A 22,050-nucleotide genomic window follows, 5' to 3' on the forward strand; every position below is an offset into this window, starting at 1 on the left:
TTTTTCCAAAAAATCGGCATATTTAGATCTGCAGAAATCTTTCAGAACTTTGAAGATATTTTAAACATTTGAGGCTTTACCTTTTAAAAAAGTGCCGTTTTTATGCTGTAACCTGCAGTTTTTCTGCAGAAAATTTGCGTTATTTGACCGTCCGCTACCCCGCCCGGTCCCTTACCGACCCTAACAGACCGGGCGATAAATGCTTGTCTATGTATGTACTATATATGCGAATTTTTTAAATTTTCCGTATGATTACTTCTTTTGTGTAGCCAGCTCTTGGTCTAGTAGCACTCTGGCTATAAATGTATATCGTGAATAAAGTTTCGCCAAAAAGATAATAAATAAACAAACTTTTTTTCAGTGACACAAAATAAATGTTTAATGAAATCCAAGCATTACAAATCAACTTCATACATTCGCGTATGCTGACTGAAAGAAGTGACATGCAGTGCTAACAGTGGCGGATACATGGGGAGGTTCATGGGGATCATGACCTCCTCTAAACCGTCAACAATATTTACCTTTCCCATTGTGTTCAAACAATTTGTGAATAAAATGCAAACGATTTCAGTAATCCTTTCAATTCATTACTTATTTTTTAAAGTAAATATTTTCAATGTTACTTCCTTTCATTAATGATGAAATTAATTACTAACTTAAAGCTTTATTAAGTGTGTTATTGGCTGATTTGGTGCCTTCTATTGGCACCAAGCAGTTTCAGATTTTTTTTTTTTTTTTTTTTTTTTGTACCCGAAACCTTAGGTTCATTTATGGGGGGAGGTCATTCTTTCACGTGACCCCCTTGAAATGGTAATCTGTATCCGCCCCTGATTGCTAAGTCCCTTGAAGTACCGTATTACCCCGCATTATCCGGCATGACGGAAAAAAGCGAGGTTTACCAGCATACTGGGAAACTCGAATTTTCCGGCATGCTGGATAATTTGAGGTTTATTTTGCAGACAAAACAAATATAACATTCCCCATTCAGTTCCAATCAGAAAACAAACCACTGAAAGGAAAAAAATAAATAAATCCCGAAAATTACCTTCTTTCAAAAAAATATGTATTGCATATAATATGTGCTTGTTATTTATGTTAGGTCATTATGAATGGATATCATTATATGCCAATAAAGTAATCAATTCAGAAGCAATCATCGTCACAGCGATTTGTTTATAATTTTTTAAAATAAATTATATTACGTTCCTTTTAGAGAGGTAAGTTTATTTTTTAGTTATTGAATTGCTATGGTAAATTCTTTAGCCGGCGGTAAATCACTGCTTAAATGCATGCTTACAAAGTTTTAATTTAATTTTTATAAAATTATTCGCTATTAAACACTTTTTTCTTTTTTTTTTTTTTTTTTTTTTTTGTTAAAATAACAAATGACATTGTTAGTAAATATTTTTACAAAATTAAACTGTTTATTAATGCTAATAAGATATGTATAAAACTTATATTAATTTTTAGTCTAAACATATATCTTTTATAGAATTTTTTTTTCCGTAATCTCGATTATTGCGGCATGCCGGAAAGGACCAGACAAGTGTTATTGAAAATCTGTTGACCCCCGAATTTTGTGGCATGCCGGATATTGCGGGGTAATACGGTACTTCCGGTGATCTTCAGGGGCTGTTCACTCATTAGCCGTCCGTCCCGTCCATCCCGAGTTTTTCCACCCGAAACAGGTTTTCTTTGCTGGTTGCCATAACAGCAAGCCATCTTGGACAGGACCGGTTTTGATCAGAAGAACTTCGATATCTGACGGCCGTCAAAAGTAGGACAGCATTTGATTGGTTTCCGCCCATCAGCGAGCTCTTCTCCCTAGCGGGTGATTTCAGCCACGTGATTGATGTGCGGCGACCATATGTGAATGCTACTCTGATTTCCTCGGCAGTCCGTCACGTCAAAAAACGGGATGGACGGGACGGGTGGCCGATAAGTGAACTGCCCTTTCACTCATATTCATAATCCTGCGCGTCCACGTTGACCTCGACCCTGTCCACGACCTGCTCTTCCAGCTCCTTCATCTGAGTCTCGTCCAGCATCACGTACTGCTGGAAGAGTTCCTTCATGGACGTGGATGCGGCGGCCATCTCCTCCTTCTCGTCCAGGATCTCTTTCTCGTCTACGTCGATGAGGTGTTCGATGCTCGGGACGGGCGTCGGTTCGTCTCTCTTGCGACGGCCCGTGAACTGCGGCTGCGCCTGCCGCACTTGCTGCGAGGAATACAATGCATGTACTTACACCTTAAACAAACAATGTTATACAGTATACTCTGAATTTTCCGGGTACGAGTGCCGCGGATAAACCGCAAAAATATTACAATGAAACCCAAATAAGAAAAAGATGGTTCTTCTTCAAGAACTTAGCAGTATTGTTGCGTAATAGGGGAGACTGGGGATACTTGATCCCTAGGGATACATGATCCCATAGCCAAAAATGTACCAAAATCATTAAGTAGAGACTTGAAATCTGACAATTATATTAAAGTTATACTTTTACATAAAAAATGGCAACATTTTTTTTTCAGTCATTTTGTTTTAACTCAAGAAATGATCGTCTGAATGTGTCAGGGGAAACTTTTTTTAGGAAAAAATTCCGAAGTTTAATTATCCGTTAAATACAACTTCTAAAAAAATCCGAAGTGTAATGTTAAAGTATAGACAGTCTTTAATAATTGAGACATATTTTTAGTAAATTGTCACTTATTGTTAATAATGTAACAAGTATGTGTAAAAACGCTTATTAGGGATACTTCATCCCTTCGTTTAGAGGGATACATGATCCCAGGGATCAAGTATCCATATGACAATATAAACACAATGAAAACAATATAAATGTTGTTTACTTAGTTGACAGTAACTTTAAACATTTAAAACCATGTTCACATAATAAAATGTCATAGTATGAGTGATAGATTGAAACATTCACTGCAATAAATATGCTAAATAATTACAATATCAGTTTGCACTTGTAACCCACATAACACCTCAAACATCTAAAAATAAACTAACTCTACTGATGAATTATGTTCTGATCAGCCAAATAAGCTTGAACAAGTTGGAATAGATGTCAAATCCTTGTTTGAATGAAAAAAAAAGATTTTGCTATACTTAGATTTACAACAACAAAAAATGAGTTGCCCATTATGTAGACCTATTAGCGGATAGAATGCTGGATTCCTAGAGTTTGAAATAAGTTTTCAAAAGCGAAGAGGTAATATGCTTAATCAATCTATTTTTCCTGAAAAGTTGACAAAATGTGTTAAAATGCACACATTCAGTTCGGTTGAGCAGAAGTTTAAGAACTACAACAAACGAATTGTTTGCATTTGATTTTTCAGGTTTTGAAAACATGTGCTAGGCTTTCTTTTATTTTTTATAAGTACACTGATACTTACATTTTTCTTCCTTCTTTTTTAAAAGTAATTCAATTGATAAACTCTTAATGTTATTATTGCAAGACAAAAAGCAAATAAGTTGATTTTTGTCCTTGTCATCCTATTTTTTTTTTTCTTTGTTGGAATTTTCGCTTCATTACGCTACTTAAAAAATGGTTAGTTCTATTTATAAAATTTATTTTTTACAACTGTATTGGATAATAAGTAATTGATCAAAAGCATCATAAGTTCATTAAAGTTGTGTATATTGTTTTTACAAATGTCCTAGTGGAATTTAAAACAATGTTATTTTGTGTTCACATTATTTTAATCTAATAAAGAAAATTAGAAATACTGTTATTTTTTAGAAACATTAAGTAGAAAACTAAATTTCATAAATAAGTTGCTGATCTAATGAAAAGTCTATGTATTTTCTCAGTGGGATCAGGTATCTCCCATGAAGAAATCATGTATCCCTTGTTAAGGGGATACATGATCCCTTTATGAAAGTATTGAAAAAAACTACTTTACCAAAACTATCTGTTTAATTTCAACTAAAAAAATAGTGTCAGATAGAGGGAAAAATTACGTTTGTTCACGTAAATTAAAAAAAAAAAAAACCCTAATAATCTAGTCGGAAACTAGGGGCCCAAGCCTTGGGGGTAGGGACGGTGACACTGACGCAAAAAAAAAAAAAAAAAAAGAGGGGAGGGAAACACTCCGAATAAGAGAAAAGGTAAAGATTAAGTAAAATTTAATCTTTTGGTATTTCTGTTGTCATTGTGGAGCTTAAAATAGAGTTACAGTAAACTGATTATTGGCGGGCGGTTTATCCGCGATTCGGATTATCCGCGGGTCTTTTTAATATTTTTTTAACGGTCATTGAATGCTTTCTTAACTGATTGATTGTGTTATTGTTCGTTTTTAGCTTTTACATATGTATATTTTTTACATTGAATGTTAGTAGATGGAATGTAGCAATGTTTTTAGCAAAGATTTAAATGTATGTGTGTGAGTGTTATTCATATTTTTTAGCTATTGTATACAGTACTAGTATTCGGATTATCCGCGGTTTTTGCTTATCCGCGGTTACCATGCCACCCAAGTCCGCGGGTGGATGGGATAATCGGGAGTTTACTGTATTTGTTTTTTAGTAAGCAGTTTTGATTCCCCCCCCCCTTTTTTTCTTTTTCCCTTTTCTTCTTTCCCCCTTTTTTCATATTTCCTCCCTTATATCTTCTTTTTTTTTCCTTATGGGGGGTGGGAGGGGCCCGGCTTGGCTCTCTGTGGCCCTGATCAATGCAACCCTGGCCAAAGCTAAGGCAGAATTGCAAATGAGAAACAAGCATCCCCCTTGCCTTCAAATCTTCCCCTGCAAAACTGCAGCTATCCACAGAATTAATCGTCCTCGTTGGGAACGAGCTTAGTCAATCTGGACGGGCCGTGATCGAACTGAAGCAGATATATTTATTTATTACGCTTAATAAGTCTTTAAACCGGTAACTAAAAATATATTTCAGAACAATGAAAAGTCTGCATTCGTGCTAACCAGTAGCAATTCAGGAAACCTTTTTGCAAAGATACTGATTTCACGGGGAAATAGATGAAAACTCGTGAAACCTCGAAACGTTACACGGAACTAATCAGCGACGCTTTGGATTTTTTTTAGTATGTATCTATTCTTCAGACTTTGTATCTGTTCTTTGGCTGAAGAAAATATAAGAAAAACATATTAATTGAATGTATATTCCGAAAGTATTTTTTATGGAATATACAGTCGACTCGCCCTACAACACGATTCGACTTGCGTGAAACGCCTTTAGCGCGAGTTTTTCTCGAGTAATGATTTTTAGAGAAAACACTAATTCATCGCCCGTAAACACGAAAATTTTCCGAAGGGAATCGTGGGGCTTAAGTATTGACTTCGTTATTGCCCTATTGATTTTGTGAATGAACTTTTCCTTGAGCACGAATAAAACGGGAAATTCTCCACACCGCACAGTGGGGCGAAAACGGCTAAAAGCGCTAATAAATGTCATTTTTTCCTATATCCAACCAATTGAGGATTAATAAACTCGCACAGGCTTACCTCTTAGGTAATCAGAACTGGAATTTTAGAGCCCTTCGTTCACTACAAAGCTGAAGGGAGCCTTTAGAAAGTGGAAGAACCCTGAGTGCGGGAATTTACAAAAATTGCTTTTAAGCAGTCTACAATTTGTTTTTTTTTTATTAAAGGCGGGTACATATAATTTCTCTCGTGCCCAACGATAATAATAGGACAAAAAAAAAATAAGTAACTAAATTCTCAAACCGAAAATCGGTTTTGATCAGCGCCGAAAACTTTTGAATTTAAAGTTTTTTTTTCAAAACACTCTACAAAAAAATGTCGTCTTATGTCCTCTTAGAAATTCATATTAACTAATCATAAATGGTTTGTAAAAAGACCCTAAAAAAGAATTAGCTGCGTAAATCTGCGAACTTTGAACCCTGAGACCAAACAATTTGAGAAAACTCCATTATAACATGCATGTGTGAACAAACAAGCGAGAGGGGTTTAAAAACATTTTTAAGCGCTTTTTGGCGTTTTCGCTCCACTGTGCACCGTCAAGTCTAAACATCGCTTTGTTAGTTTAGACAAATACCTTCTCTCAGCATAGCTATCATTTATTTTCATCATCCTAAACATGAAGTTGATTAAATATAATTTCTGTGCCTCAGAACCAGAAAGATATAAGTCACTTTATGATAATTTAACAGGAGAGAGGAAAAACGTTTTTTTTGGGGGGGGGGCGTATGCAAAAGATAGGACGCGGGCTCTTTTAACGCTGGTAAAAATTGAGAAGGATATTATTATTATTTTTTTTTTTTTTAAGAATTACGTTTATATGGTTGGTTGCAGAACAGGCTTCTACATACCATGCACTAATGAACGCAAAGTCGCAAAATTTTGAACTTGCGTCAGTCTGACTCTAAGGTACAGATTTCACCTTAGTACGCCATTTATCTAAAGTTAAAGAAAATGGAAAAAAAAAGAACGTTTCTGGCAATAAAAGAAAAAGTAAGGATTTTTTATGTGCTTAAAAAACTAAAATGAGCGTCAAATAGAATTACCGTATCTACTGTACAGTACTTTTACAGTGGTGCATTTTATTATTGCTACATACTGTTTCATTTCATGCTTCCTTTTGGTTTTGTGCATAGTAACAGTATTTTATGTTGAATAGCAGCTTTTTTTCTAATACAGTAAAAATTCAGCTCTTTATATAAAAAATGGTTATTCCGAAATGGGTAAAAGAGTTTGAGGTGCGTTTACAAAGGTTTAAAATAATTAGGTATATTTTTTTAAAATGTATTCCCTCTTCCAATTTTGATCTACGCGAGGGGTCTTTTAACGCATCCCTCGCTTAAGTTGAGACTCGACTATGTACAGATTAAAACGTTACTAATACATATATTTCCAGGTTAAATTTTTAACAATATACTAAAATAATTTTTTTATGCCAGTTTTCGGCTTAAAAGTATATTAAAGCATAAACTATAAATTAAAAACAATTACTTAAAAAACCATAGAATGTACTGTCAGACCGCAGATTGTACGGAAAAGGCAAATATCCGGTTTACAGGCGGAAATGGACGCATCTATTAGTTTTCAGGGATATCAGCTTTTGCTGATGAATCATAGCCTCTACATTAAGCAGAGTCTCATTCAAATGAGCGAAACGCGCACATCCAAAAGTTTTACTTTTCCCTCTCATTCAGATAGACTCGTCTCAACAGGACGCTTGCCAATTCCATACAATCCGTGGTTGGACTGTATTTATATTTTAAGTATTTACTTGTAGACAGTTAGATATGATGCATACGGCTTCAGTTGATGTGATGTTACTAAGAAGAGCAGACGTCTGTAAAAGAGAAACAAAAATATTTAATTACCTCAAAACCTCAGTTATATCAAGTTGCGTATATTAAACTAGAGATATATCATTATAATTTGAAAATCATCGCAAAAATGCTTTTACAATATCGCATAGTGCCGATCACCCAACATGCATTTAAGAATGATCTTTCGTGTTACTGGTGTGAAAGATAATTTTATGTTATTAAGTATAGTAATGGTTACATCGGGCACACAAGAGGGTACTACCAAGTATTTGAAAAAAAAAAACATTTACATATTCATATTTTTCGGCACGATGAGAAAAACATTACCTGTTTTGTTTCTGCAGCTTGGGGTAAAAACAACCAATGTCAAAAATATTAATTTAAAAATTAATTTTCAGCTCTAAATCTTATATAATTAAAAACTGAGCGTATCTATTTATGTCCCTATCTATGCCCGAGTTACTTCTCTCGAACGCCAGTGAAATGACCATCGAATCAAGTATCGATAGATTCGTAATTTTTTCTTCCTCATGTTTGGTTATTTAACATAATCCTCCAATAATTTTTCGCGGAGATATTGATTAAAAACAATTCGCAACCCCATTAAACTATAGGGGGCGCTGCAGCCACTGTCTAATGGCGAATGAAAAAGGTAACTTGTGACTTGCTTTGACGCTTAGTGAATGACCGTAATTTTTCATCGTATTTGTGGGAAGCTTTCTTTTCTATTCTTTTGAAATTACATTACACCACAAACTGTCTGAAGCCTGTAATTTACCCCAAAGAAAACACGTGGAGTGGACTGTTTTACCTTTTTTGGTAGCATTGTTAATCACCACAAGGTAGCGTATTCGAGCTCTTTAGTTGTGAATTAACTATGATGCTTAGACTTCGACATAAAATCCCTATTTTTCGAAGGCATTCAATCAAATTATTATTCAGTGATCCATCTCAACTTTCCGTAACAACACTTTTATTAAATTTTATAGCGTGAAGAAAATTATTGAGACGAAAGATCTGTTGCCATTTCTTTTCTCGAATATGAACAAGTAAAATTCTGGTTTTTGTTTTAAAGACTTTTCCTGCAATCGGGAGATTAAAAATGTTTCTTATTTGATTATTTTCCCGAAATCTGCCGCAAAATGTTACTGATTTTTTTTTTTTTTTTTTTGGTTCAAGCCTGATTGTTGAACACGCGTCACTTGACACAACTTTTATTTTCGTGGTAGACCGTGCAAAGCCGGGCAGTGCAGCTAGTAAAAATACTAATTGTTGAAAAATCAAAGATTATTAGTGCGTTATTGGCACGACCTAACATAGTGAACAGATGAACCTCCACCTCGGGATGCATTAAAGGAAAGCGTAACAAAATAAAATAAATTGAAATCTATGTCTCTTTTTTTTAAGTTAAACTGCTATTTACCACGCAAAAAAACATCTTATTTTCTGATTTGATACAACATAACTGTGGTTCAGAATATTGCAAAGAGCTTAGATTATACACTCATGAAAATTTGAAACAGAATTTTGCAGAGGAAAATAGATCATTCAAAAGCAATATTTTCTAGCCCACTGGAATCGAACCTATGATCTTCGTAGGATGCTTCAGCCAACTGAGCTAATAAGACCTCTCTCTCGGGCTGCTAAAATCAAAATAAAAATGCTTAATAAAAAAAATCGAATTTTACGAGAAAAATCTCCACGATGTGAAACGTTTGTTTATTTTTCACCGGAAGCGGAAAAACGATCTTTAAAATGATCCCTTTCTTATGAAGTTGGATGAATTAGTAAGGAAGTTATGGGGCATCCTCCTCCCCACCAAAAAAAAAAAAAAACATAGAAGTAACATATATGACATTACTAGAGCGCTGCATCACAAAGGTTGTTGTTACAACGAATCGTTTACTAGCTACTTCCTAAACAGATTTATATCCGAAAATAAATTTGGTCAAAATCTGATATAAGTTGTGCTTGCTCCAAGCATGGCCACACATGATTCTTACGGGCCTGGACAATTTATGACGTTTTTGTGTTAAACCTATGTAACTAGTTAAGGTGATCTGCTCTTGAAATTCTCGAAAAATGTGAAACTTCATGGGTCGCCCATTTTTACTGCAAGAGGCGCTGAACCCAACCATGTATATCCAATCAATGGACATTTTGATTGTAAGAATGGAAAACAGGGATTGTCTGTAGCGCCCTCTTTGTTGCCATGAATTTCAGTGATTGTCACGGCCTATAAACGTAAGCGAATCAAGTGCGGCCATGCTCCCAGTTACAAATGATTTTATACAGCAGATTATAGTAGTTCATTGTAAAAATATGTGATAAATAAAAATGATCTAATATGCCAAAGGAAATGCTTCCGAACAGTTTACCTAAAACTTTCTTTGAAACCCGTCACTTTTTTGTTTTTTCTCATAAAAATAAAGGAAATCTCAACCTTTTAAATCTTTCGCTTCGAAGACTAATTTATCCGCTCGGAGCAACAGAAGACTGGAGGATAGAATCCAACTTAATTATGAAGTGTTTAAAAAGGATCATTTTTTGATATCCAATCTTTCAGTTGGGAAAGTCCGGAGCAAATTAATTAATTCAGAAGTTTGAGGAGTTTGTTATTACTTTCTACAGTCCTGTCGCGTTCAATACTTTCGGATTAAAATTAATTCGTTGTTAAAAGCTGATAGAAACAGGAAATGATAAGCAAAGATTTAGGAAAGTTAGGATAGCGAAAAATGTTTTGAAACTCGTTAGCATCAATTAGTATATCAACTTTTAAAAATTAGTAAATAAAAGTGAATAATACTGGGGTTTTGTAAATTTTTGGTAAGGAAAGATACTGTAAACCACTTATATTTTTTATACAGATCTCAAAAGGGTCTTCATTTGTTTTTATTGATTTATTTATATAGTGTTTTCGCTTATACATATTTTTTTAACTAACTTCATTTTGAAAATGAACATTTTTTTAGTCAATTTTACAAAATTATTAATTGAAATACATAAATTAAAATCTTTTAAATAACAATAAATAGACAAGTAAAAGTAGACTATGCATTGAATTATTTATAACATTTAATGCAAAATTGAAATTGAAGAAGTGATATTTTTAGAAAATTTGAAATGTCCGTGAGAGCAAAAAGATTTTCTCCTAAAGTTACTTTTACTTCTCTTCAATATGTAAAGAAAATTTTTTCCAAAACTCAGATTATTGAAGAAAAAAACTACATATACATTACTTTTTTAATTACCTTTCACATAAGTTCTACACTTAAAATAATAATTTTTGCTATAAAGTTAGGAATAGTTTCCAAAAGCTCAGATTTTCATTGTCCATTGAATGATGTTCAAATCAAAGAATCTGAGTTCTAGAAAATGAATTCTAGTGTCTGAGAAAGTATTCAAATATACGAAAATAATTGCATTTGTGCCTGAAAAATTAAAGCTTTCACAATCAAGGGTTTCAGGGTGGATTTTAAGCGTTTTTTTTTTTTTTTTTTAATTTATTTAATCATTTTTCTTTTCTTTTTGACTTCCTATGATCAGTAGTCCATTGCTCGTTGTTCCCAACAATTCCAAATTTTCCACCAATGCCGGTCTTTAGTTTTCGATTTTGTTATTCATATTAAATGTCGCTAAAAAGAAACACGAAAAAAATCATAATATTTTAAATGTCGCAGGGTAACAGCACCAGTAACAGACATGCTTAAGATATCGCTCTCAGGTTAACTCAATTTTCTGAGCCTTTTAATGTATGTAGACTTTTTAAACTATTTTTCTCTCGTGCAACTACGTCTCATCTAACGTTTGGCTGATTCTAGATCTTCTGAATTAGTTAATTTTGTTTTTAGTTGCTCAATTTCGGAAAAAAGTCCAATCCCCCAGTAACAGACATCGACAATTCTGATGATGCCTAGTAAGAGATAGGATGAGGAAAGCATGAGTAATGGACAGAATTCCCCTTTTCTCTTCAAAGCGCGCCCCAAACTCGAATACTGCAGTCTTATTTGAAATCCCTATTACAATAAATCTAAAACTCTTGAGCAGGTTCAATCCAAATTTGTTCATTACTTATGTTACAGAACTAATAATCAAAAACTTTTTCACTTATTCTTACTCTCATTTATGTAATATTTATAATGTTTCCACTCTAAAATCACGCCGTGAACTTTTGCGTCTTCTTTTTTTCTACAAGGTTCCATAAAATTTGATTGACTGCTCAGATATCATCAATTCGATACAACTTGCTGTCGCAAGTAGGGCTCTTAGGAGTCATTCTTCTTTTAAAAATACTTTTACCAGTCGAAACTATGTTGATAATTTTTGTCTTTTTAAATTTTACAAACTCTTTAACATTCATTGTCATGATTTAGATATGTTTAACTTGTCATTCTTCAATGTTAAGTCTTTAAATTTTAATATTTTAAATGCATAGTTTGTTTTAATTGCTTTTTTTTATATTGTTGCCACTGTAACTGGATTCTTTCTGCAGTGTGCAATGCTTTTTAATAAATAAATAAATAAATAAATACTGTGCAAAAGTTCTTTATTTTTAGATCTAAAACCTTATTGAATCCAAATGAACATGAAACATCGGCAGATCTCGTGGAGGCTGTTCATAACCTTCCATTACTGCCTTGTGAATACCATCTGACTCATAAAAGTCACCCTAACAGACTAGATGGTTGCATCGTATTCATATGTCGCAGCAACATTAGTTTTACCGCCTGAAATTCATATTATTTAAATCCAAACTTGCGACTGTTTGTTACTGGACCCTCGTCTGTAACTGGTGCCGTTATAATATCATAATGTATGAAGCAATCATCAAAAAATAAATTATCTATGCTGTAAAAAATGTGCCCAACTGTAATAATAAATAAAAGATAAAGGTAAAAATACTATATCGAAAAACTGTTTATTTTAAAACGTACAGAATAAAAAAAATCTGAATGAATTCCTTTATATATCTTTTATATAAAAAGAATTCTTAAGCGATTAAAGTTAAATAAAACTTTAAAATGTACAGAAATGAAATAAAAAGTGGGGGAGACCGGGTCTAGTCGAAACAAGGGCTTTAATTTTTGAGTGTTTTGCTCAGAACTGAGTGTAATCGACTTAAGCCAGTTAAATCTATACTTACACGGGAAAACCTGTCCTATTTTCTAGAGACTTACTCTAAAGTCCTAAATCAGAAAGTCCAATAGTGCCCAATAATAATAAGAAGAAGAAGAAGAAGAATAAAAAATATTAATAGTAATAATAATGATGACGATGATAAAAAAATAATGATAATAAGAATGATAACACATAATTATTAGAAAAAAGTAACCCTAATAATAAATAATCATAATAACAAAAATAATAGAAAGAAGTCGAAAAGTAATAATTACAATAACGAAGGAAAAGAAAAGGACATAACGGGCGAAACAGAACACTATTTTTACATGTTGAAAAAATTAGACGAAAATATTTATTACCCTACCCACGATTTCGAATATTAATTCTTCAATGGATTATGTAAATTACTATCTACTATTCACAAAGCAAATAAACAGCCATGGCAATATAAAATCAATTGGCAGTATTGATTTCTTAAGGAAACTGCGAATTGGGGAGGTATTGTTTTTCTGAGAAAAGTGTCTGAGAAAAAAAAAATTTTTTTCAAACTTTTCTAAGAAACTCACGAATCTTCGATCTCAAATAAAAGGAAGGAAAGTCATGGGAGCATCAACAAAAATCAATAAACTATCGCTTCCTGAGATATTCATAAAACATTATGCTAGTAAATTCAGAATAATACATCGGAATGAATTGCCGTTACATCATCATTTGAATACAAATTTAATTGAGTTTAAAATTCTTTAAAATGATAATGCTGGAACCGAAGACTTTCTTAAATTCATTGGTCTCATATCAAAGATACTTAACTGCAAAAATTGGCATATTTAATTAGGTATTTTGTTTGACTATTGTTAAATTTTGTATTTGTTTAATTTATCTTTTTTTTTTCTTTCCTTTGTCTAAAATTTTCCGTTTTCCGCGTTGGGATGAAAATTTGAGATTTTAAAACTTTGCATAAATTATTGTTGTAGGAACAAAATTTGCTCTAAATTTCATAGTGTTGAAGTGGGGAGCCTAAATGTATTAAACGCTAATAATTATTATCATAAGGCAGACGATTATAAAATATTTCTACTTACCCTCCCGTTGCATCCTAAAACCTGCAAAGAATTTTAAAGTAGTAATGTATATTTTAAACACATGAAATATTTATAGACATTTTCATGCAAAAAGAATAAATTCTAAATTGCCTTAAAATTTTTTAGTTTAGCTGAAGTAATTAAACACTTATTAGCGAGTTTTTAAAACTTGAACAAGCCAACAACATACAATATTCTGCTGTAAATTTAACTACTTTTGTATCATTGCTGTGGGGAATATATTCAAACAAAAAATATTAATGCATTTTTAATGCTAAATACAGCATTTTTTTTTCAAACTATTAAAAACGTTTGCTTCTGAAACTAAAGAATTTTGCGATAAATTGAAGGAGAAGAAGATAAAGGATCAAAGCAAGAGCATTTAAATTAATTCAGTTTGGCAGCGCGTATGACAATGCCTCACATATAGTGAACGCAAGAAGAAGGATGCCATTTGCACCAAGTTCCCAAGAAATCAGGCTTCTGCTGATCCCATTCTTGACTGTATGGCACTGCCTGGTTTAGATTTTTATTCGGATCCTAATCCTGACTGTATGAGACTGTCTAAGTTAGATTATGCAATGTAATAGAAGACACACAGAAGGATCTTTATTTGGATCATTATTGACTGTATTCGGATCCTCTTCTTGTGTTAAGACTTTTTTTAAAATCAACAACCATTTTGGATCTTACATGACTTTTTCAGTTATTGTAGGATTAGTAACAACAACAGAAATTAGAAAACTGAAATTTGTCCTTCAGGAGAAATTCTGAAAAAGTATTCTTCGTAACAGTATTCGTAAAAGTATTTCTTCATTTATCATTTAAACGCGACATTTTCAATTTTTTCTCCAGGAATAGTTAAAGCTTATAAATACAATAATGTCTTTCAGACACCTTACCGTAGCTGAGAACTGGTAAAAATCACAAAGTACGCACTGTGCCTGAAAAAAAAAAGATAAAAATTTAATAAATCATCAAAAATGTGTTTGATTTCAACAAAAAGTGAACAAACATTCGAATTTGTTTCAGAGGTATTATTATTCCAGCCAAGTGACTAGACGAATTAAAAATGCTGCTACAATAACCCCTCGTTATATCGCGCCTCATTCTATAACTCATTCGGAGATATCGTCGGCACCATGCTAAACGTGTGGGACAACTGGAATGAATTTTTAGACCTAGTGAAACTACTTTATTAATGCGATTTGTTAAAGCAAAAAAGAAAAAGAAAAATACAATGTATTTTTTAATTGTTATTTTATATAAATGAAGTACACCTGTTATTTGTGGGACACACTTTTAGGCATCCGTTTAGGTTTTTTAATTCTTGAAAAAAAAATTGTCCGACAATAATGTTGAAAACGTTGTATTTTGCTTTCCAACTAATTATTATTATTAATTATTATTATTATTATATTGAGTTAGTTTCAAAAAAAAAAAAAAAAAACAAATTGTGGACCATTCAAGGAAAAATCGGACATTTTTTTCTTGCACGTGAGAGCTGTACATTTTATTTCAAAAGTTATGTTTAGAAAATGCAATAAACCGAATAAACAAATATTTTTTACCTTAAAAAATCTCGCTTGCATCACTTTCTCAGGCAATAAAATTGCATTTTTTGCAATTTGGTTATTAATTTTGAGCTGTTCCATGCAGGAAAAAATGTCTACTTTTTCGCGGAACGGTCTAATTTAGTTTATAAACTAAAGTTGCAGAAACTTTATAAGGACTTCTGAACTCGTTAATTAAGTCAACTTTCAGAACCATTCGTCTATTTTACGTTCTAATCGATGCCTTCACTTGGGAAAAGTCTTTGTAAAACGGTTTCCTCATTCGTTAAATCTCAAATTGGAAAGACTAATCTGAATGCTGCTCTAAGTTTAAGTTTATTTTTCCTACATCTGTAGCAATAGCTGTCAAATACTGCTGAAAAGTTTAGCATTTACGATCTTCTAACGTAATGTTAGGCTTCCGTTTAAGCAGCTTTATGTCATATTTTTCTCGAAACTTGCTTTGATATTTCCTTGATAACTAATAAATAAAACCTAAAATAAGTTTTATATAAATATACGTGATTTTAAGTACTAATTGAGTTTTTACATCAATATATTGCAAACATATTGAAAATTGGCTTTTAATTTAAAATCAGATGATTTTCGAAAACGATGCCCAATGTAAGGAGCAACGTTTTCCTTGTATTGCGCATCAGCATTGGGAGATTGAGACACATTTGATTGAAAAAAGTAATCATTAAGCTACAGTATAGACTAAGAAAACTGTTTTCCCATTAATAATTGACTAGAGGCATTATAATATCTGCTTAAAAACAAATCTCCACTCCATTACTCTTATGGAGTCTTCTGAAGTCTAAAAATATCCTGAAGTGCGGGACGTCTTGTGATGAGCAAGCTTTTATAGTAGCAATACTGAGCAATACTGGTGCCAGGTTCAATTTCCGCCATGCTAACAGTACTTGCAACTGATCTATAAATAATAGTTTTATGAAACTATGAACGAATATATTCAGTAAATTACCGCCCATTAGCTAGGGCTACAGCGGAAATACGTGAAATACACCGCCAACTCAGTCACTTCCAGCCGAGGACTACAGTTTCGTGCTTCTTAGCACTCAACAGCCCGGCATAGGAAAGCGACTGAGCTGGAGATGGAAAACCTCTTAAGGAAGCCAAGAGTGCGAAACAAACTGGTAGCTAATATAGAATTAGCAGACCAGACGAGTGACCGAAGCAATGGTTCGGTTCAACTCGAAGATTGATCGCGAGGCAAGGTATATTCACAAAACTGCAGTCCTCGGCTAGAAGTGACTGAGTTGGCGGTGTATTTCACGTATTTCTGCTTTAGCTCTAGCTAATGGGCGGTAATTTACTGAATATACCTTGCCTCGCGATCAATCTTCGAGTTGAACCGAACCATTGCTTCGGTCACTCGTCTGGTCTGCTAATTCTATATTAGCTACCAGTTTGTTTCGTACTCTTGGCTTCCTTAAGAGGTTTTCCATCTCCAGCTCAGTCACTTTCCTATGCCAGGCTGATGAGTGCTAATAAGCACGAAACTGCAGTCCTCGGCTGGAAGTGACTGAGTTGGCGGTGTATTTCACGTAATGAACGAATAATTTGTTGTACGTATGTGTGAATGTCATCTGTGTGTTCTCGTCATTTCTTTCGAACTCTAAATGCTTGAAACGAAAGTTACTCCAACATAATCAAAATTAATATTATCGTAAAGCTTCCGTAAAAGCTTTTTTCTTTAAAAAAAATTAAAATTTGCCATGTAGCAATTAACAAGAGAAAAAGATAATCTATAAGTCACTTTCCGCTTCTATCGTGAAAAATTGATTAATTATACAATTATGGTCGGTGGTTCACAGTGGCAGAGTTGCACAGTTGGGGACCCGTCTCATTGCATTTTGGGGGACCCAGTTATCTATTGTAAACATTTTAAAGCGCAGTTGTAGATCCCTTCGGTGCCCTTACGTCATGTGGGCCCCTTCATAATTTTGAAATATGCGACATGCTGAATCCGTCAATGGTGGTTCATGCTCAAAGAATAAAGCTGATTTTCAAAAGTTAATATATCAAGAGTTGACAATGAATTACAAAAGCTAAATGACTTACGGCCACAAACTGATCTCTGGAGTTGAAGCAGAACTTTAGAAGAGGCTGAAAAAGATTACAATGTTATATTCTTATTGCTTCAAAACAGTTTTTGAGTCACAATCCATATTTAAATCATGCAGTATTATGCTAAAAAAATACAGTTAAATTGTTCAGCTGCGAAAATATTTGCTAAATTTTTCCAGATCATCATCAGCCTTTGGAGTTACTGAATTTCTTTGTTACTTTTTTCCTTTATAATTTTAATAGCTTGAATACAAAAAGTTGTGCTTTTGTATGAGCTTACTGCTTACCCCCTTTGATAATACAGTCAACGCTCTAGCCACCCTTCCGTTAGAGCGACCCATGCAAGAAGTCCCGTTTGCAATTCCATAGATGCAATGTTATTTTACTATCCATTAAAGCGTCCGAACTGAACCGTTCATTCCAGTATAACGTCCAAAACTAAGTTTCATTTTTTGCTTTATCCTCAGGACTTACTATCCGAAAACTAATATTTGAACACCATATGTTTCTAAAGGTAAAATGTGTTCATTTAAAAGAATTATTTTTTAGTATAGGGTAAAAGAAATAATGAAAACCGCACACAAATAATAGACATTACGAATGGAAAAAGTCTAAAAAAGCGAAAAGCTTCTATAATTGCAGCACAAAATTTTAAAAAAGAGAAAGAAACTCACGCAATTTTTTAAAAACTATTTTGTTAGTTTCTTGATTATCATCTAAAACAAAGCATAAATATTAGAAATTTTTCCTGCATTTTCAAAAATGACTTAATAGCATGCCGTACGTTATAACGATCTCTTGTTATAACGACGGATTTCGTTTGGACAACAGGTATCGTTATAACGAGCGTCAACTGTATATTTTTCCCCTTCACCACTTCTAAGAAGTCAATAACAGTATTCTTTGCTTTCAGGAACCTTAAGAAAAGACGGAATGATGTCACTAATCAAACTTCCTTTGATGAATTCAGTTTCCAACAAAATGTTATAGCACCATTCGGAATTAAAAATTTAAAAAAGATGCTTCGCTTTATAAAGCTTCCGAAGTTTTCTTCACATGCAAAACGTTTAGAGCAACTTTTCTCATCAACAATGTATAAGCAACGAACATTTAAAAAAAAAAATTCAACTAAGTTGATCCCTTTTTGTAAAATTACGTTAGCCCAGACAAGTTAGTGATCAGGTAAGATAGGAGGATCAGCGTAAGTTAGTGATCCCCCTTGAAAGTTAGTGATCGGGATTAGCCATGAGCCCTTCATGAAGTATGCGGGCAGCTCATCCTTATTGATGTGGACAAACGAAAAAGTGAAAAGATGCAAGTTGGGATACTATTAATGTAAGAGAGCTAAGACAAAACGGAAGTGGACTTTATTCTTGTTTAGTAGTCAAAACTTCAAGATTCAACTAGAAAAATACATATTATAGATAATTCCATTTTATCGTCGGTTAACTTTGGTCCAGCTCATTAGCTTAAGACCCAATGCTGGTTTTCGTTGCTATTGAAGATTCTGGTTTTACAGATGTTTGTTATGACAAACAACATGTATACAAGTTGGCTCTGTTGTCTGTTTGAAAAAGACTTGGTTAAATTAAAATGAAAGTATTGGAGCTTGTTCACGTTTGATGAGCGATAGCTGCTTTGTATACCATCATAACGTTCAAGGTCTACTGGAAAAAATAAAGTCACAAGTAGGTATAATTGTACTGAATCGTAACTTTCATTAATTAGGGCCTGGTTTACCCATTGAACCGCTGTGTAAAAACGTTTAGTTCTGTTATCTTACCATACGTCTTAAGGGCGCAATTACGCCCTAATTTCGTCGAAAGACGCCTTACAATGTAAGAATTCAAATAATAAAGAAAAACAGCTATGGTTTCTTAAGTTTTTTTTAGCGAGCATCCCATAAGCAAGTTGTTGCTAAAATATCTACATTTCTTTTATGATGAAAACCCACCACCATTTTCCAAAATGAAGTATATGTAACTACAAAGGGAAAATAACTTTCGTAAAACAAAACGTATTTGAATTCTATACAAACCACAAAAAAACGTCGTGGATTAATTTGCAGCCAAGATATTGTAGAACACATACATAAATAGTTTACAAAATAATTTCAAGTTTACGTAAAAATACAAATCCAATGAACACAAACTTAAATCGACAATTTTTTTAAATGCACTTATTAATTAGATTAAGTTATTTCCACAGAAATTGAAATGCGTAAATGTTTCCCCGAATGTAGAATCTTCTTTTTCGATTACATAAACGTGAAACAGTTTTAAAACGTTACGTTTTCTTTGAAGATCATTTTGGAAATCTTTTAAATGTCAAGCCTATCATTTTCCCCATTTTTTCACTTAAGAAGAATTCTATTGTATAAATGTTATTATTCTATTTGTTCTGAAAGTTCTACGAAAACGAAGCTACTCAAGTGAAAAAAGGTTGAAATAAATTGCCCTCAAACGAGAATGAGTTTAACAAGTAAAAGAATATCCGTTGCGGTAGTAAAGATTTGTATTTAATAAAAAAAAACTTTGTATTAAAATTTTATGTTGCGTTCTAAGAATTTGGTTTTTTAAAGCTTTCTCTTCTAAACTTAGATAGATTTTATTTTTACTCGTTTGGATTAAGCTAAGCATTGATACGATGTCTTAAAAAGCAGTAAATCGCGTCAGCAGCTAATTAATTGTTTTAAGCTCTTTTTTTACAGTTGCATGCTTGCATGTTTAATAAATGAAAGTGATGGCTTTATGTATGGCTGTCCGAACTGGTGATCAAGAAAAGGTATAGTGCTCCTCAATTTTGTTAGTGATCGATGAAAGAGTCAAAAACATCAAATTCCTAGGAAATTAGGAGGGCAGTAAACACAGTAATCAAGATTTCCACAATGTGCACCTGCGTGCGAGTTTTAAATAGTAATGTATTTCTTATTGTAAACAAAAAACAACGCTTCACGAAAAAAAATTTGAATAAACCAATAATAAATAAGTTTGGTTGAATAAACCAAAGCAAACCTTGTTTTCAACCGGTTTGAAGTAGACTCGTCAAAGGATCGGCGCCAACTGAGGAGCAATATATCTGACACCGCTGTGACCTATGTGTCAAGTTTATATCAAGCAGAAAACAAACTACGTAAGAATGTGGCATACATGTTTATAACTGTAAAATGAAAATGGTTTATTTTTTAATGTGAATTATTGTTTGTAACTGTATAAATTAAATCAAAAAGGATGGTTTATCAATTTTATAGTATTTCCAAAAAAAATACGTGATAATCATTAACAAAGCCGGAACTTACCTTCTGCAGGGGAGTCTCATCAAAATTAAACATTCCACTAAACGTTCAGAGTTATCTAAGCACAAGTGCCCTAATGTGAATACAAAAACAACTCCTGAAATGTTGTTTCAGTTTTGAAATACAATATTACCTTTGAGGAGTTTCTTGTATAGTCCGCATTTTTTCTTTTCTTTTCTTTTTTTCGTATCATATTCGTAAGAAAATTAAGCATAAATTTTCTCAGTTTTAATGCTGAATTTCTTTAAATCGTGCCACGCTTACTCACCCTTGATTTCGTGTTGTTTAGAAGTGCAAAACATCCAACAAAGGCAAAGAGAAAGAATATGACAGTCGCTTTTGGATACGTCGACGAGTAAGGAGTTTTCCACTCTTTCGTCATAGTTTCCTTATCTGAAAAACAAAAGATCATCTATAAAACAAGTTAGAGAGATTATCGAACTTACTTTTTTAATCTCTTTAGAAAATTTGTGATGTAAAATACTGAGTAAGAAACGATAGTAAGAAAGACATTTAAAAATATAAACATTCATTAAGAAATATGAGCGTAACAATATGACAAAAAAAATGGCTTAAAAGGGAATGAGACGAGACGAAACAAAATTAAAGTAAATGCTGTTGTTTTAATTTTGTTCCTTTTTTCTCTCAATTATTCTTAAAGCAGAATTGAGCAATGAGATATATAGTCTGGCCCTGATAAGTCAAGTTCCAATGGACTAAAACCTTAGCGACTCCATATGAAAAATAGAAGGAGAAAACTCCCAGTTTGGGTTGGCAATAACAATTTATTCGCTAATCCAAGAGAGTCAGCTATTTCAGCAAAACATAGCATATTTTTACCTGAGCTGGACTATTCACACATACACACACACACACACACATTGAGGGAAAGAAAGAGAGACAAATTGTTACCAAAACAAATAATATCCAGTTGATTACCAAAGCAATGGAAACATCTATAAATATGTATGTTTATTAACAGTTTTATTACTGGTTTGTTAACCTGTACTTAACCCTGTACTAACCCTGAAAGTAGTAAAAATATATTGCCACTGTTTTCGATTAATTATAGAGCTTTGAGTCTTAATTTTTTTTTTTTAACTTGTCGCATTCAAAGAAGAACAGAAGAACATGCAGCAGACTGAATTGTTTTGAAAAGCAAAGATTGATTAAAAGAGGACGGAAATAACTTATCTATTCTGTGTTTACGATCTGAACCACTATAGAATTAAGCTAAGATCTCTCTTTGCAATAAATTTGAATTTAATTTGATTTTCATTAAAATTCATGATTTTTAGAGAAAACAAACCATTATAGTAAAAGTTCTCTCATTTTAATATTTACTCTATCTATTGTCTTGTTTTTTGGGTTTTTTTTTTTTTTTTTTTTTTGGTTTTTTTTTACTTTAATATGGAATATTTATTTTTTATTTGCAGTTCAACAAAATAAAGAAATGCATATTTGCTTTAAAGAAATGACTTATTGAATTAAAAGAACTGGAAATGAACCATGTAATTATAGATGCGAATTCCCAAAGGCTAAATATTGGCGATTTCCCAAGAATTTAATTTTTCTTTTTCGTTTATGTTCACTTTTAGGAGATATTTTTTATCCTAAAACAAAGCTTCGCATAATTTTCGCATT

The 22,050-nt window shown here is 32.8% G+C and overlaps 1 protein-coding gene across 1 annotated transcript; it reads right to left on the bottom strand.

The window, feature by feature from the left end:
- Window positions 1-1,660: 1,660 nt before the first annotated feature.
- Window positions 1,661-20,788, bottom strand: LOC129219123 (uncharacterized). The gene is made up of 6 exons (XM_054853446.1): window positions 20,675-20,788; window positions 17,106-17,150; window positions 14,370-14,411; window positions 13,468-13,488; window positions 7,219-7,284; window positions 1,661-2,219 (listed from the first exon to the last, which is right to left on the bottom strand). Exons 1-6 carry the CDS (start codon window positions 20,786-20,788, stop codon window positions 1,956-1,958), a joined length of 552 nt encoding a protein of 183 aa, XP_054709421.1. The 3' UTR covers window positions 1,661-1,955.
- Window positions 20,789-22,050: the final 1,262 nt, after the last annotated feature.

Source organism: Uloborus diversus, chromosome 1 (assembly GCF_026930045.1).
Source record: "Uloborus diversus isolate 005 chromosome 1, Udiv.v.3.1, whole genome shotgun sequence".
Classification (NCBI taxonomy): domain Eukaryota; kingdom Metazoa; phylum Arthropoda; class Arachnida; order Araneae; family Uloboridae; genus Uloborus; species Uloborus diversus.

Excerpts from the sequence above, each read along its gene's own strand:
- LOC129219123 (XM_054853446.1), bottom strand. The coding sequence starts at position 20,788 with ATGACGAAAGAGTGGAAAACTCCTTACTCGTCGACGTATCCAAAAGCG. Across the intron at positions 14,412-17,105 it reads CCAGAGATCAGTTTGTGGCC|GCACAGTGCGTACTTTGTGA; the intron begins GTAAGTCATTTA and ends TTTTTTTTTCAG. Across the intron at positions 13,489-14,369 it reads TTTACCAGTTCTCAGCTACG|GTTTTAGGATGCAACGGGAG; the intron begins GTAAGGTGTCTG and ends AATTCTTTGCAG.